Raw genomic sequence first — 12,292 nt, 5'->3', positions numbered from 1 at the left:
TTCAAATGTTTGAGGTGTTTTGAACTTGAGGTCTTTTGATCAGATGTTTGAGGCGTTTGTTACGTTGTTGACACAATAAGGCATCGAGTCTCCAAGTTACTGTTTTCATAACCTTAGATCTTTTGTGCTCAAGTATTTTTGGGTTAGCGATTCGATCTAAACAGTTAGTATATCAGTTGCCTTATCAAGTCAGATGTTGACTAATCATATCAGAGTCAACTATCAGACATGTGATTGGTCGAGTTGCTATTGAGCTTAGTCTCGTATGTATGTATGTATCGTATTAAGGCAAGATTTGATTTTATATTGTGTTGATCTCGGACATTAAGTGGTTTTCTCTCTCGTCGAAAGTGTTACTGTTTCGGGATCATCATCATCATCATCATCATCATCATCATCATCCTCAATCCGGCATATACCGGACATGCAAAGTCGACCCCAAACAATTAGGATTATGGCTTATCGATCTGTGTCGGACATATACCGGTATTGTGATGATCCATTATAATTAAGATTTAAGATGAAAAACTTTCTTAGCTTCTCTGCCATATTAATTAATCCATCATCCATCATATAATTAACCAATTGCACCAACAGATTATGAGAAACTCAGCTCAGATCTGCATAAAAAAGATGGGACATGGCAGTAGGAATAATACGCACAACATTCGTTAGCTTCCTACTCTATACAACAACTACATGTGACACCAAAATAACTGCGATCACCAGTACTACAGTATGTATCGCTAGATGGCGAGAACAAGGCCGGGGAGGGAGCGGCCGAGGTGAGCCCGGGCCTCGCTCTGCCACACGGCGGAGCCGCCGCCCCTCGCCACGGAGTCCATCCCAGCCTCCGCCGGGCGGAGCTCCTGCACCGTGACGGCGGTGTTGAAGTACTCCCTGAAACGGGTGATGACGCCCCCCTCCACCACCCACGCGTGGACCCAGTACGCGTGCTTGCCCTCCCACCCCTCAGCCACCACCCACCCGCCCACCTCCGCCACCCTCCGCGGCCGAAACCGGAAGTCGCGGTGCCCCGCCTCCCCCGTCAGCAGCCGCCTCATGTACTGGCACCGCCTCGGCCCGTGGAACCACCACTCCACGTCCTCCGCCATCAGTGCGGCGGCCGCCGCCGCGTCGTCCCTCGACAGCGCCTCGTACAGCGACTCCACCACCTCTTTGGACGCCATGGACAGTAAGGCAGGGTGCGGCGCTGAATGCCCCTGTGCTGTGAACACATGGAGATGGGAGGAGGCGGTGGTGCGCATTTATAGCGTTCGTGCCAAGGAAAACGACAACGGGATTAAGCCAAGCAATTTAGGCCACGTTTCGTACACATGTTATACAAATATGTATGTATATACGGTTGTTGTCATCAAGCTTTTAATACTGTCAGGGTACACGACACCGACGTGTATCATCATCATCATACCTGATCGAATCATGAGTTCGGTGGAAAGCCACGCATGAGCCGAGTCGGGCTTCATGTATAGACAAATGGTCTCGAGCGGGTTACCGCATGGGGAATTGAAGCACCGGTACGATGACCTTTTGTCCGTCATAAAAAAGTAGGCAATGTGTTGTTATCGAATTTGACTCTGTTCCAGGCGACCTTTTTGAAGTCGGAATCACAAACGCGCGTAGTCGGAATCACAAACGTGCGTAAGATGCATTCCGCCCTAGCCACTTCACATGAATCACTGCTCTTTCTTGCCTTGATGTGTATTCAAGATCGGGCTAATTATATATTTTATTTATATTTATCTTTAATATTTTAATATTTATCTTTTTTATAATTATAAAAATAAAAATTTATATCTATTTATCTTAATATTATCGGTTTTATCAATAAAAATATTAAAATAAAAAATAATTTTAATATTTTACTTGTTGATGATGGATAATAATAAATGATGACGTTGGTATTGGGATATAGGTGATTATTGTACACGAGAAAAACGATGATAAAAGATTAGGAGTATTTTATATGTGCATCGACATCGATGTAATTGTCGAGTGATCCTTTTATTATTTTATATTTACGTAAAAATTATTCACATCTATATAACATTAACGTAAATGTAGAACGATGTCATTTAACAATTACATCAGTGTCGACGTGAATGCAAAACGACTTTTATCTATTGTCATCGTTTTCCTTATCTACAACAATCACCCACGACCCTTAACGACGTCATCGTCGACCTCCGTTGATATCGTGAATATAAATATTTTATTTTCGTAATTATAAGAATATTAATATAATTTTTTTTAAAATATAATAATCTTTTTTAGTTAAAAAATAATTAAAATAATATATAATTAACCCTTCGAGATCACGGGAACTAATTACGTGATAGAGCGATCTACTAAAGACTGCATTTCTCTTACAGATGTGCCAAGACACATCAATAACCTGATGGGACTCTCACTGAGTTCTCAGCCACTGCTCGCACCCATTCCATCGAGACTTCATTTCTTCCTTGGATTTGATTGACGTGCACGTGGCGTGCATGCACCCTAAAAGCCAGGAGCAAGAATGGGAAGATGAGCCTGCGAATGACCCCAGGACGTGGACATCTCATTTAAGAAGGTACACAAGACGAGACGGAGGAGATTAGTTGCGAGTGCCACGTTACCAAATCTGCTGCATATCTTATAAAAATTATTACTGGCTGCAGCCATCGATCTGTCTGTCGTCTGCATTCGGTGTTTCTTGCTGCCTCCACCTATTAAACAGCCAATGCGTTTGCTACCTCAAATCTTGCAGTGCAGGCGCAGTAGATATTGTTACTTCCATTCATGTCCTTCCACGAGAGATGTGTCGACTGAAATGCAATCAAGTCCGAGAGCAGGAGATTCTTCTCTTCTCCCTGCGAGTTGACATCTGAAAGAAGAAAATATATTTTCTTTTCGTGTAAGAGAAAAAGAAAATGCTCACATTGATATCACCAAATAAGAAATGTGAAGTACCGTGATTGCCCCGGTGATGCAAGTCGTAATAAATCCATCAATCCATGGATCATAGAAATTCTCTGAGACACAGGAGGAAAACTCGGATGGTTGCTGGTGCAATGAATATGACCGGATCCTCTGAACTATGATTGAATTTTAGGAGCCAATCACTGTCATAAATATGCTCATATAATTGCCCCATCCACAGCTGTGGGTGATTCAGGCAGACAATGGCCTCAGAAGAACAGCTGGGATGGCTCGAATTCCAGTGATTTTTAATCAGATATCGGTACGATTTAAGATGCCATTTGTCCCGCCAACCCATCCACAACTGCTAATGATCTTCGAACAGGACAAGTATTGCTTCTCTAGAATCGATGCAGAATTTGTGACACGAGGCATTCAACCTTTCATCAACGTTTTCCAATTGACTGAAATGCCTTTAAAGCCCTTCGACCAGCTTTAATTTGAAGCACCACTGCCTTCACGTACTACAAATAAAGAACCAAGTTAAACAGGGCCCCATGAACTGCTGCCGCTCAGCAGATAACAGCTAAGTTTCAAGGAAACCAATATCAAATAGTATGGACCTTTCTCTGCAGAGACTGCACGCATTACCTGAAACCAAACTTCCCATCCTGCTGTCTTGTGTGTCCATGTCGGTCGCTTTGAGGAGTATTTAATCCCTTTACAGCTTGGATTCACCATTTTATCGGCTTCTGTGGCTCCTCCTGCTCGTCAGGGATACCATGAATGAATAGTTCCGCGTGTACTGCAATCTGATTCATTGGAGACAGATAACACCAATCAAGTTGACTGGGACCAGGGCATGGGAGGTTTAATAATGCTATCTATCATCATCGTTCCATCTCTGACAGACTTCAAACTCACTCGTGGTCTCCTCTTCAGAACAGCCTCAGACGGGAACCCATTCCCAAGTGTTGGTATAAAAGCATTGCATGCATGGATCTGAGCACTCGCCAGCTGCTTTTGTCGGTCAGAGTTGGCGTGTGAAATGAGTTGTCAGCTTTTGTCCATTTCTGCTGCTGGCAGATTGTGATGACAGAGATATGAAGAAGTCAATGAGAAGAGTATGAAGGAGAGGCAGCGTAGCGTAGCTGTGTTTTGGCTTATACCTTGTCCAGCTTATGTAGGGTCTGGGTTTCTCCTCAGCAACAAACCTGTTCCAACTAATCCGATATGACAAGAAAATTTAAGCTTTAGGCAATTATAAGTTGATGATGCACTTAGACATAGATATGCATTAACACCACAAGAAAGCGAGCAAGCTTCGAATCGCCAAAACTTTTAACTCTATGTTGTTGCATTGATGAAAAATCTGTGCATTATGTTCACCGTATCAACGACAGCATCGAAATGTACGCATCTTAATGTCTGCATTCATTATAAGTTATTTTAGCTGTCCTACAGACTGACAATAATTAATTAGTTTCTCTATAATAAACTAGCATTTTATGGTTGTAGTCCAAAGGCTTCGAACAACATATATGTGTGATAAAATGTGCATCTACTATAATTTTTTTTTCGTCCATGAATAAAAGGACAAACAGAGAGGCTGAAAAAGTAAATTACCTTTAATCCAAGCCAGACTGACCACATAGCTTCTTTTCCCAAGTAGGTAGTGTCGAGTGAAAGATATATACGTATCCAACACTGCATCAAAATATAGACATATTAAAGCAATGCATTTTTATTTCAAGAAAAAGAAAACTTAGATTCCTGAGCTAAAGTTCTGCGGTAAGAACTGTTAGTCGTTGAGCAAATACAAGGATAACTCGGGGGGATAATTGTCCTTTCAAATCATTGATACATTAGACACCCTAGTATTTTTTGGTAACCCAATTAGTTGTTTGGTTACTTTCTCTACTACAGTATAGAAAAATATAATAAGTAAATTATTGAAGAAGTGCTTTGATATCCTGAATGATGATCCGCAAATGCCAAAGGTGGTGCAACGTCTTTGGTAAATGTGTTGCACAATATCGAGGAATCTGTTTCAATCTGAATACGAATGAATCCTCGATTTGAAGCAAACAACAACCCTTCTTTAGTGGCCAATGCTTCACACTATATGTCCATTTTGTGTTGGACATATATTTTCCCAACTCCTAAACATGCTCTCAAGTGATTATGTAAGGCAAATCCAGCATCTCCATCCTGCAAATAAGAGAAGCCATCAGTACTGATTTTAATGCAACCCTATGGAGATTTATGCCATTGCAATGGTAGAGAATTGGTCATTTGTAAGCCTTCGAGTATGGTTGATCTAGCATAGTAACTAATATGAGTAAAGGCTAAAGTCCAAACCCACCAGGCAGAGGGTGCTTATTATTCAACAGTGATTCATTTCTTTCTCCTTAATTATATTTTTTACCTGTATTGTTCAGGTGAGCGCCTGGTGCCTAGAGTGACTTCACACTTTCATGCCTTTTTTGTGCCTATCACCTTTGACAACAATACGGTTGGTGAAAATTGTTCCTAGTTTATATTTTTGCAAGTTTGTTTGTCATACAACTCCTACATCCAAACATCATTGTGATCTTGGATATGTCAAAAGACTTGTAACTTTGTTGATGAAAACTATACTGGGGCACTCTTTGGGCATGCAAATGCTTTGTAGCTATTTTGCTTGTATGTAGATAAATAATATGCCTAGACAAAATTTATTTAGCAACCAATATGTTGCATTCTTCAATGCATCTTTTTCCCTTGCATGTACTTATAATTTTATCAAACTAAGTTTAACATTAGGGTGTCATGAATATGGATCTAAAAATAGTTTGATGAGGTTGAAAGATAGAATATGGTAAGAGCTGAAGTTCAACGAACTGATTGGTTCCAGTAACAAGTCATAGGAGTCGAACAAAAAAAAACATCATAGGAGTCACATATTCATTTAAGACTGGTTTGAGTATCTTGCTAAGACGGACAAAACAGCGGATGACCCTTCCACTAAGGAAAGATAAGATTGTCTTTAGAAGAAAAGAATGAAATAAAAAGTCTAGTGCTATCCATGACAAAAAAAGCATGTGTCATGGGTCATCATCGAGAAACAAATCTCTATTCTGCGTATGGGAAAACACGATTAGTATCTTACGGCAGACACAACACTTGCACAAGGACAGGTCAATAAAGGTCTCGTCATTTTAACACAAAGTCTTGGTTCAATCAATATGTTCACTCAAACAAGGGAACATATGTGTTACTTCATAGTCCTATTAGAGTCTAATAACAGATAAAAAGGCAAAGAAAACAATAATATAAACATAATGATTTCAATAGGAAATCCACTTTAGTGTCCAGCCACAACAAATTCATAAAGTTCATAACCTGAAATCTAGTTTGTAGAAAGCCAGAAGTATCTTTGTGGCATTTGAAAGATAAACATCAGCTAAAAGAATCAATTTTACTTTTTCTTTTTTATGACTTATGGTAATGACCATAAAATTTCCTTAGGTTCTTTATTGCCAAAGCATCGGTAAATTAAACTACAAGTATAAATTTAATCATGAGACCAAGAAAACAAGGAAACTAGTGATATTTGAAATTTAGACAAGCGTATATGCAAAGGCATACAGCTCTATATGTTTTGAGAAGATATACCGCATGTCTTAATGGCTCCAGTGAACCACATGGTGGAACAATGAAGTGCTATGTCTAGAAGTAACAATTTGGCAAGCACTAAAAGGTCAGAAGTGTTCACATACAATTCCAACTTAAACAGTGCCGCACAGAAACATGCTTCAGAGAGAGTTCAATCCAAAGTCTGGACAAACTCATGACCAGTTGAGATTACTTAACTCCTACAAAACTTTGGTTAGACATACAAGGAACTCTTGGATAGCAGTTTGAGATTACTCTTATCCACATTTTTTAAGGTGCCAACTAGATTAAATAGTAAAGATCTTGTAATATTTATTAGAGAAAAATCAAAGAGTAGAATGTTTTGAGAAACCAAAAAATAGAAAATATAATTATCTTAAAAGTACTCCATCAGTTATGAAGATAAAAAAAAATACAAGAACAGAAAAAACTATGTACCAATGCAATGTCAAGGGATCCAGATATAACTGAACTTACCTCCAGTAATGAGTTTCAAGTTGAACATCAAATGCTGGCATAATCACCACTGATTCTATATTGTTCAAGAAAAACCATAAATTGGCTATGTACATTGACCCTCCCCACACCCTGCATTGGTGAGAGCCTTGTGCACTGGGTACACCTTTGGATATTTCCTAATACAGGCCAGACATTTCAAAATATATTAGGATTGCTGTACCATTAACACATATGTCACAGTGGTGTATACATAATGGATGTTTGTTTCATCTATTCTCTGTTGAAAATTTCATAAACACATCAGACTCACGACACAGGCGTAAAATGTAGTTCATATTCTGAAAATAAGTACAAAATGAATATGATGCAATTAAATGTATCAATCAGCAAGACAATTTACTGAAATTATAATAGGAAAATATTTCCAACAGTGCACATAAAATATTAGCAGCTTTAGAAATTTGAGTTCAATCCGAAGTCTGGACAAACTCATGACCAGTTGAGATTACTTAACTACTACAACCTTTTGGTTAGACATACAAGGAACCATTGGATAGCAGTTTGAGATTACTCTTATCCACATTTTTTAGGTGCCAACTAGATTAAATAGTAAAGATCTTGTAATATTTATTAGAGAAAAATCAAAGAGTAAAATGTTTTGAGAAACCAAAAAATAGAAAATATAATTATCTTAAAAGCACTCCATCAGTTATGAAGATAAAAGAAAAATACAAGAACAGAAAAAACTATGTACCAATGCAATGTCAAGGCATCCAGATATAACAGAACTTACCTCCAGTAATGAGTTTCATGTTGAACACCAAATGCTGGCATAATCACCACTGATTATACATTGTTAAAAAAAACCCATAAATTGGTGTGTGAAGTCTCCAGCGAAAAAAAAAAAGAAAAAAGAATGCAGGTTGTCGAAACAGCTCTGTTTAAGACCAAATGAGCCCTTCTATTGGTGTCAAACTCATTCAACATCAATCAAAACATATTTCACCTTGTTAAAGTTGTTCGACAACATAAAAGAAATATGTAAATAAGAAACGAAAAGTAGTACTACAGTTATCACATCTTATATGGCATTAGTTTTTAATTATATAACAACAATTATATTGAAATCTGTTTATTCAAATTAACTAATTCAAACATGAAAGAAGTCATGAATCAAAGGCAGCTTAAAATACAAAAAAAAAGAAAAAATTTGACACTTCGCCATTCTTTACAGGATTGTAATGCAAGACTTTTGCCATGAGGAAACACACTAGAGTTTTCCAAATGGAGCTGACACACAAGTCCTGTTAGACAAAAATTCTGTGAGGCATCAGCAACTAAAGCAAGAGCAAGTTTATGCCCACAACCTATACAAAGTGTCATTCTAAAAATCCTCCCTTGAAACATGTCTTTTGGCAAATAAAACCTAAAGATACACACAATAAAAGCCATGAGAATGGTTAGGAGATACCTTCATCATAATTAAATAAAAGGTAATCGTAAGAAACACAGCAACCCCAAAGTAAGATAAGAAAATCTGCAATCTGCACTTCACTATAACATCATGAGCATCGATTGCTTGAAATAAACCTTTCCCATCCAGATTATTATAGTTGTATTTTCTGTGACAAAGTGAACCTTGAGACATTATATCTAAATCCAAATGTTTAACATTTGAAGTAGGTAGTTTTCAACACATATGTCCACATGCCCACCACATCTCTGTACCTACCTGCATAAATTAAAACGAAAAGTGAACTGATGCTCAGTTGTGCGGCTCTAATCAATGCATCTAAAAGATAGCTGCCCATAATGAATGCAAAAGTAAATCATATACAAGATCCTCAGATCATCTATCAACATTAGGTTTATTCATGTAGACCACGAATTCTTAAAACTAGGAAAAATTCTAAGCAAGAAATTGATTCTTTACTAAGTGCTACTAAAAATAACAAAAAAGTGAAAAAATATGACACAAACTGAACTTATGCATAAAAAGGTTTTCATCTAGTTTGGTATGTAAACCATATGAATACAGGTCCTTGGGTAAAAAAACCAGGAACACAAACAGTATGCACTACAAAAAAAATTCACTGTAAATGTGAGGAATACACCAGCAGAAGAAAATATAGAAAAAATTTATTCTGAGCAAATTATGCCATAGTAAAAGATAAATTGTATAGAGAGCAGCTACAAAAGAAAGATGCTTGTTAAATTAGCCTCAAGGAAGTCCTATGTAGCAACTTAAACTCCAATAGTGCTTGATCAATGTGCATTAAATCAAAGATTTGAATACTGTACCATATCCCCCGAAACGGGCGGTATCGACCGGTTCACCGGCAAACCGGCACGCGGACTGCCCACTACCGGGTAGTATCAAGTATTTGGCCCCGTATCAGTCGATATAGGGCTGTACCGGGCGGTAACGGTCGAAATTTCAACTGGTACCAACCAGTATTCAATGTGCATTAAACCAAGGATTTGAATACCGTACCATACCGCCCACGAGCGGTATGTACCGGTCCGCTAGCAGACTGGCACACTGACTGCCCACTACCGGGCGGTATCAGGTATTTGGCCCCGTATAGGGCGATACGGAGTTGTACCGGGCAGTAATGGCCGAAATTTTGATTTCGACCATTACCTACCTGTACCGGTCGATTTCGACCGTTACCGATTTATATCGGTTTTCAAATGGTCAATTTGACAGTTGGAGGCATTCTAAAGGGTTTTTAAACCCTTTCCTCCCTCTTCTTTAAATTCATTTCACTCTCGCACTCTTTTAAACTCTCTTAAACTTATTTTTACTCACAATCTCTCTCTTATTCTCACATTTTCACCCTCCCAAACTTAACAAAACAACGATTTGTGGATTAGATCAAATTTAGAAGGCTAATTTGAAAGGATTAAGAGGAATAACCTTTTAATCAAGAGGTATGATATGAAACAGTAGATTAGTAGCGAAAGTATAAGTTTTGACATTCACTAATACATGCCTCAGGAGCTGTCTCCGACACGTGATTCACGACGATCAACCTACAACCATCACCACATTAATTCACCAATGACATACGGTGTACCAATACACTATGTCATGAGATCAATTTCAGGATTAGGTCCGGCAAGCATCTTATATTGATATACAGATACATAAGATTGAGGATCCCGATCCACCACCCGTGGAAGCCCGTCGTTCATTTTGGTGGTAGAATCAGATATATCTACACATATGATTACTTAATTCATTTGAATCTTAAAGTTTAAGTTGTATACAAAATAATCTAACAATTCAAATAGTTTTTCTATAGATAATTCAATATTAATGAAAGAACGATCCAGAATGAACCAAAATTACGAACCTTGCACAAGACTACTCCTCAAAGCCCGAAAAAGATATGTGGCACTATTCTTACCTAATTTACATTAATTTTTTAAAACTATACTAAATGTATATTTATTTCTAACTTAAAAACATATCCTAACTTTTTTTTTTAAAGTATTTTCGAAGGGTTTTATGACTATTTTAGGCATACTGCTCGGTATGTCATACCATACCGAGCAAAGCTTAGTACATTGATACGATACGAGATTAAAAACCTTACATCAAACACAACTTAGAAGCATAATATATGGATTTTAACCATAAAGTAATGCTCAAAAACAAAATTTCATGAGTGGACAACATTAAGCTTCATACTAGTCCGACTCGAGGCCCTCGTTATGCCCCAATACTAGGTAGGTTAGTCTGATACTAATTGTCATAACCCGACCTGATAGGATAACTGGCTTGTTAACTTCATTGGGTTTGAACTACTGGCTCAAAATGTTTAAGCTGAAGTCAATAGTATTATACCTATCGGACCCTTATACATAAATTTTAATTTTGTCCACTTTCGATGTGAGACTAATCGGGATGCTACAGTTAGAGGACCATGTTATTTTACTAAAGCTTTAATAATGTCCAATGTGATAAGTAAAAGAGGTATCCCTCTACTACTAAGACAGGGTTAACCGACTAATTGAATCCAATAGTGACTCCTCTGATCATAATAACCAGAACAATGTAAAAGATTCAATATTTCCTAAGTTGAAAATCTTATATATGCAATGTGAACCCTTGAAAGCATCTCCTCCACTCCTGTGTGATCCATACCTTAAGAAACTTCACATATATCTCTTTTTTTTTTTGCTTCCATCTAACAATTCTGAAATTGCCAGCACTAACACCAGCGTAACCTATAGCAAACTCTATCCGCATGGATCACACATTAGTTAGATAGGCGCCAAATAACCAACGATGCCAAGAAAATTTCTTAAGCAAATTTTTCTTTCAAAACATAAAGTTATTCTATTCAATTACTTCTATATCTCCTACTAATATATAACTACAAATCATCATGTTGTGAATGAGGTATGTGGAAGACAGTCCTCGATCATTTTCTCAAAACACCCCAACATCATCAAGAATTCAATGCCATCACACCAGAACAATGACCCTAACAGTGTCAATGCTCTAGATCCATTAGCCATCATTATCATCCCCCAATAACTCTAACTCCGTGGATCTGCCATGTCTCAACCCACCCCTAACGCTGCATTGTTAATTCACTTACCAAAAGGCATTATCCCTTCATTGATTAAATAAATACTTCAAAAAACCCTACCACTCTAAGATTAAATAGTTCGCATACCCGCTGCAAACCAAAGAACTTCACATTCACCGCCAGATTAAAGAACTAAATCAGAGTGGGACAAAGGGCTCTGAAGGAAGACCGCTCGAAGCTTCTCACGAGGTGAGAGGACTAGATCAAAGACACCACCTAATGTCAATTCTTGAACCGTAAACTTCCTAGCGACTAATTCCCGTTTACAGAGAGAAGCTTCCTGGCGATTAATTCTTCTACCCTGGGGAAGAAGAGTAGAGAAAGGGGAGTAGGGATCACCTGATTCTTCTACCACGGAGATGCTTCCTTCTCGATTAATGCCCGCATTGATCTGATCCACGTCGTTTAAGGTCTACCAACCTGAGAAATCAGATCGGATCCGAATGCTAGGAGATCCGATTCCACGTTCGATCCGAATATTTCTCGGAGTTCGGATCTTCCTAGGCTCGACGGGAATGAAGAGAAGAAAAGAGCAACAAACAGAAAGAACCGGGTCGGATATCGGGTTTCGGATCCGAAGATTCCAGGCTTTTGGATCGAAATTGTGAACCAAGTCCGCTCCTATCGGATCCAGATCCGGTCTATTCGTA

At 38.3% G+C, this 12,292-nt stretch overlaps 1 protein-coding gene and 1 long non-coding RNA gene across 12 annotated transcripts; both read right to left on the bottom strand.

Moving 5' to 3' along the window:
- Window positions 1-598: 598 nt before the first annotated feature.
- LOC135594200 (senescence associated gene 20-like) lies at window positions 599-1,339 on the bottom strand. The gene has a single exon (XM_065084609.1). The coding sequence runs from the start codon at window positions 1,266-1,268 to the stop codon at window positions 747-749; it is 522 nt and encodes a 173-aa protein (XP_064940681.1). The 5' UTR covers window positions 1,269-1,339; the 3' UTR covers window positions 599-746.
- Window positions 1,340-2,548: 1,209 nt separating this feature from the next.
- On the bottom strand, window positions 2,549-12,027 carry LOC135592499 (uncharacterized). 11 transcript variants are annotated; one of them, XR_010479101.1, is made up of 9 exons: window positions 11,730-11,963; window positions 8,677-8,770; window positions 8,510-8,582; window positions 7,057-7,214; window positions 4,549-5,133; window positions 4,092-4,145; window positions 3,574-4,001; window positions 2,974-3,446; window positions 2,549-2,887 (listed from the first exon to the last, which is right to left on the bottom strand). It is a non-coding gene; the product is annotated as an uncharacterized LOC135592499 (long non-coding RNA). The 11 variants fall into 11 exon arrangements; XR_010479096.1 differs by lacking the exon at window positions 11,730-11,963 and adding an exon at window positions 11,982-12,027 and having other exon boundaries at window positions 3,574-3,734; window positions 3,847-4,001; window positions 7,057-8,770; XR_010479097.1 differs by lacking the exon at window positions 11,730-11,963 and adding an exon at window positions 11,982-12,027 and having other exon boundaries at window positions 7,832-8,770.
- Between the last annotated feature and the right edge of the window lie 265 nt (window positions 12,028-12,292).

The sequence above is a fragment of the Musa acuminata genome, chromosome BXJ1-9 (genome assembly GCF_036884655.1).
Source record: "Musa acuminata AAA Group cultivar baxijiao chromosome BXJ1-9, Cavendish_Baxijiao_AAA, whole genome shotgun sequence".
Taxonomy (NCBI): domain Eukaryota; kingdom Viridiplantae; phylum Streptophyta; class Magnoliopsida; order Zingiberales; family Musaceae; genus Musa; species Musa acuminata.
Note: the sequence above shows the minus strand (reverse complement) of the source record. Positions and strands in the feature narration are given on the sequence as shown.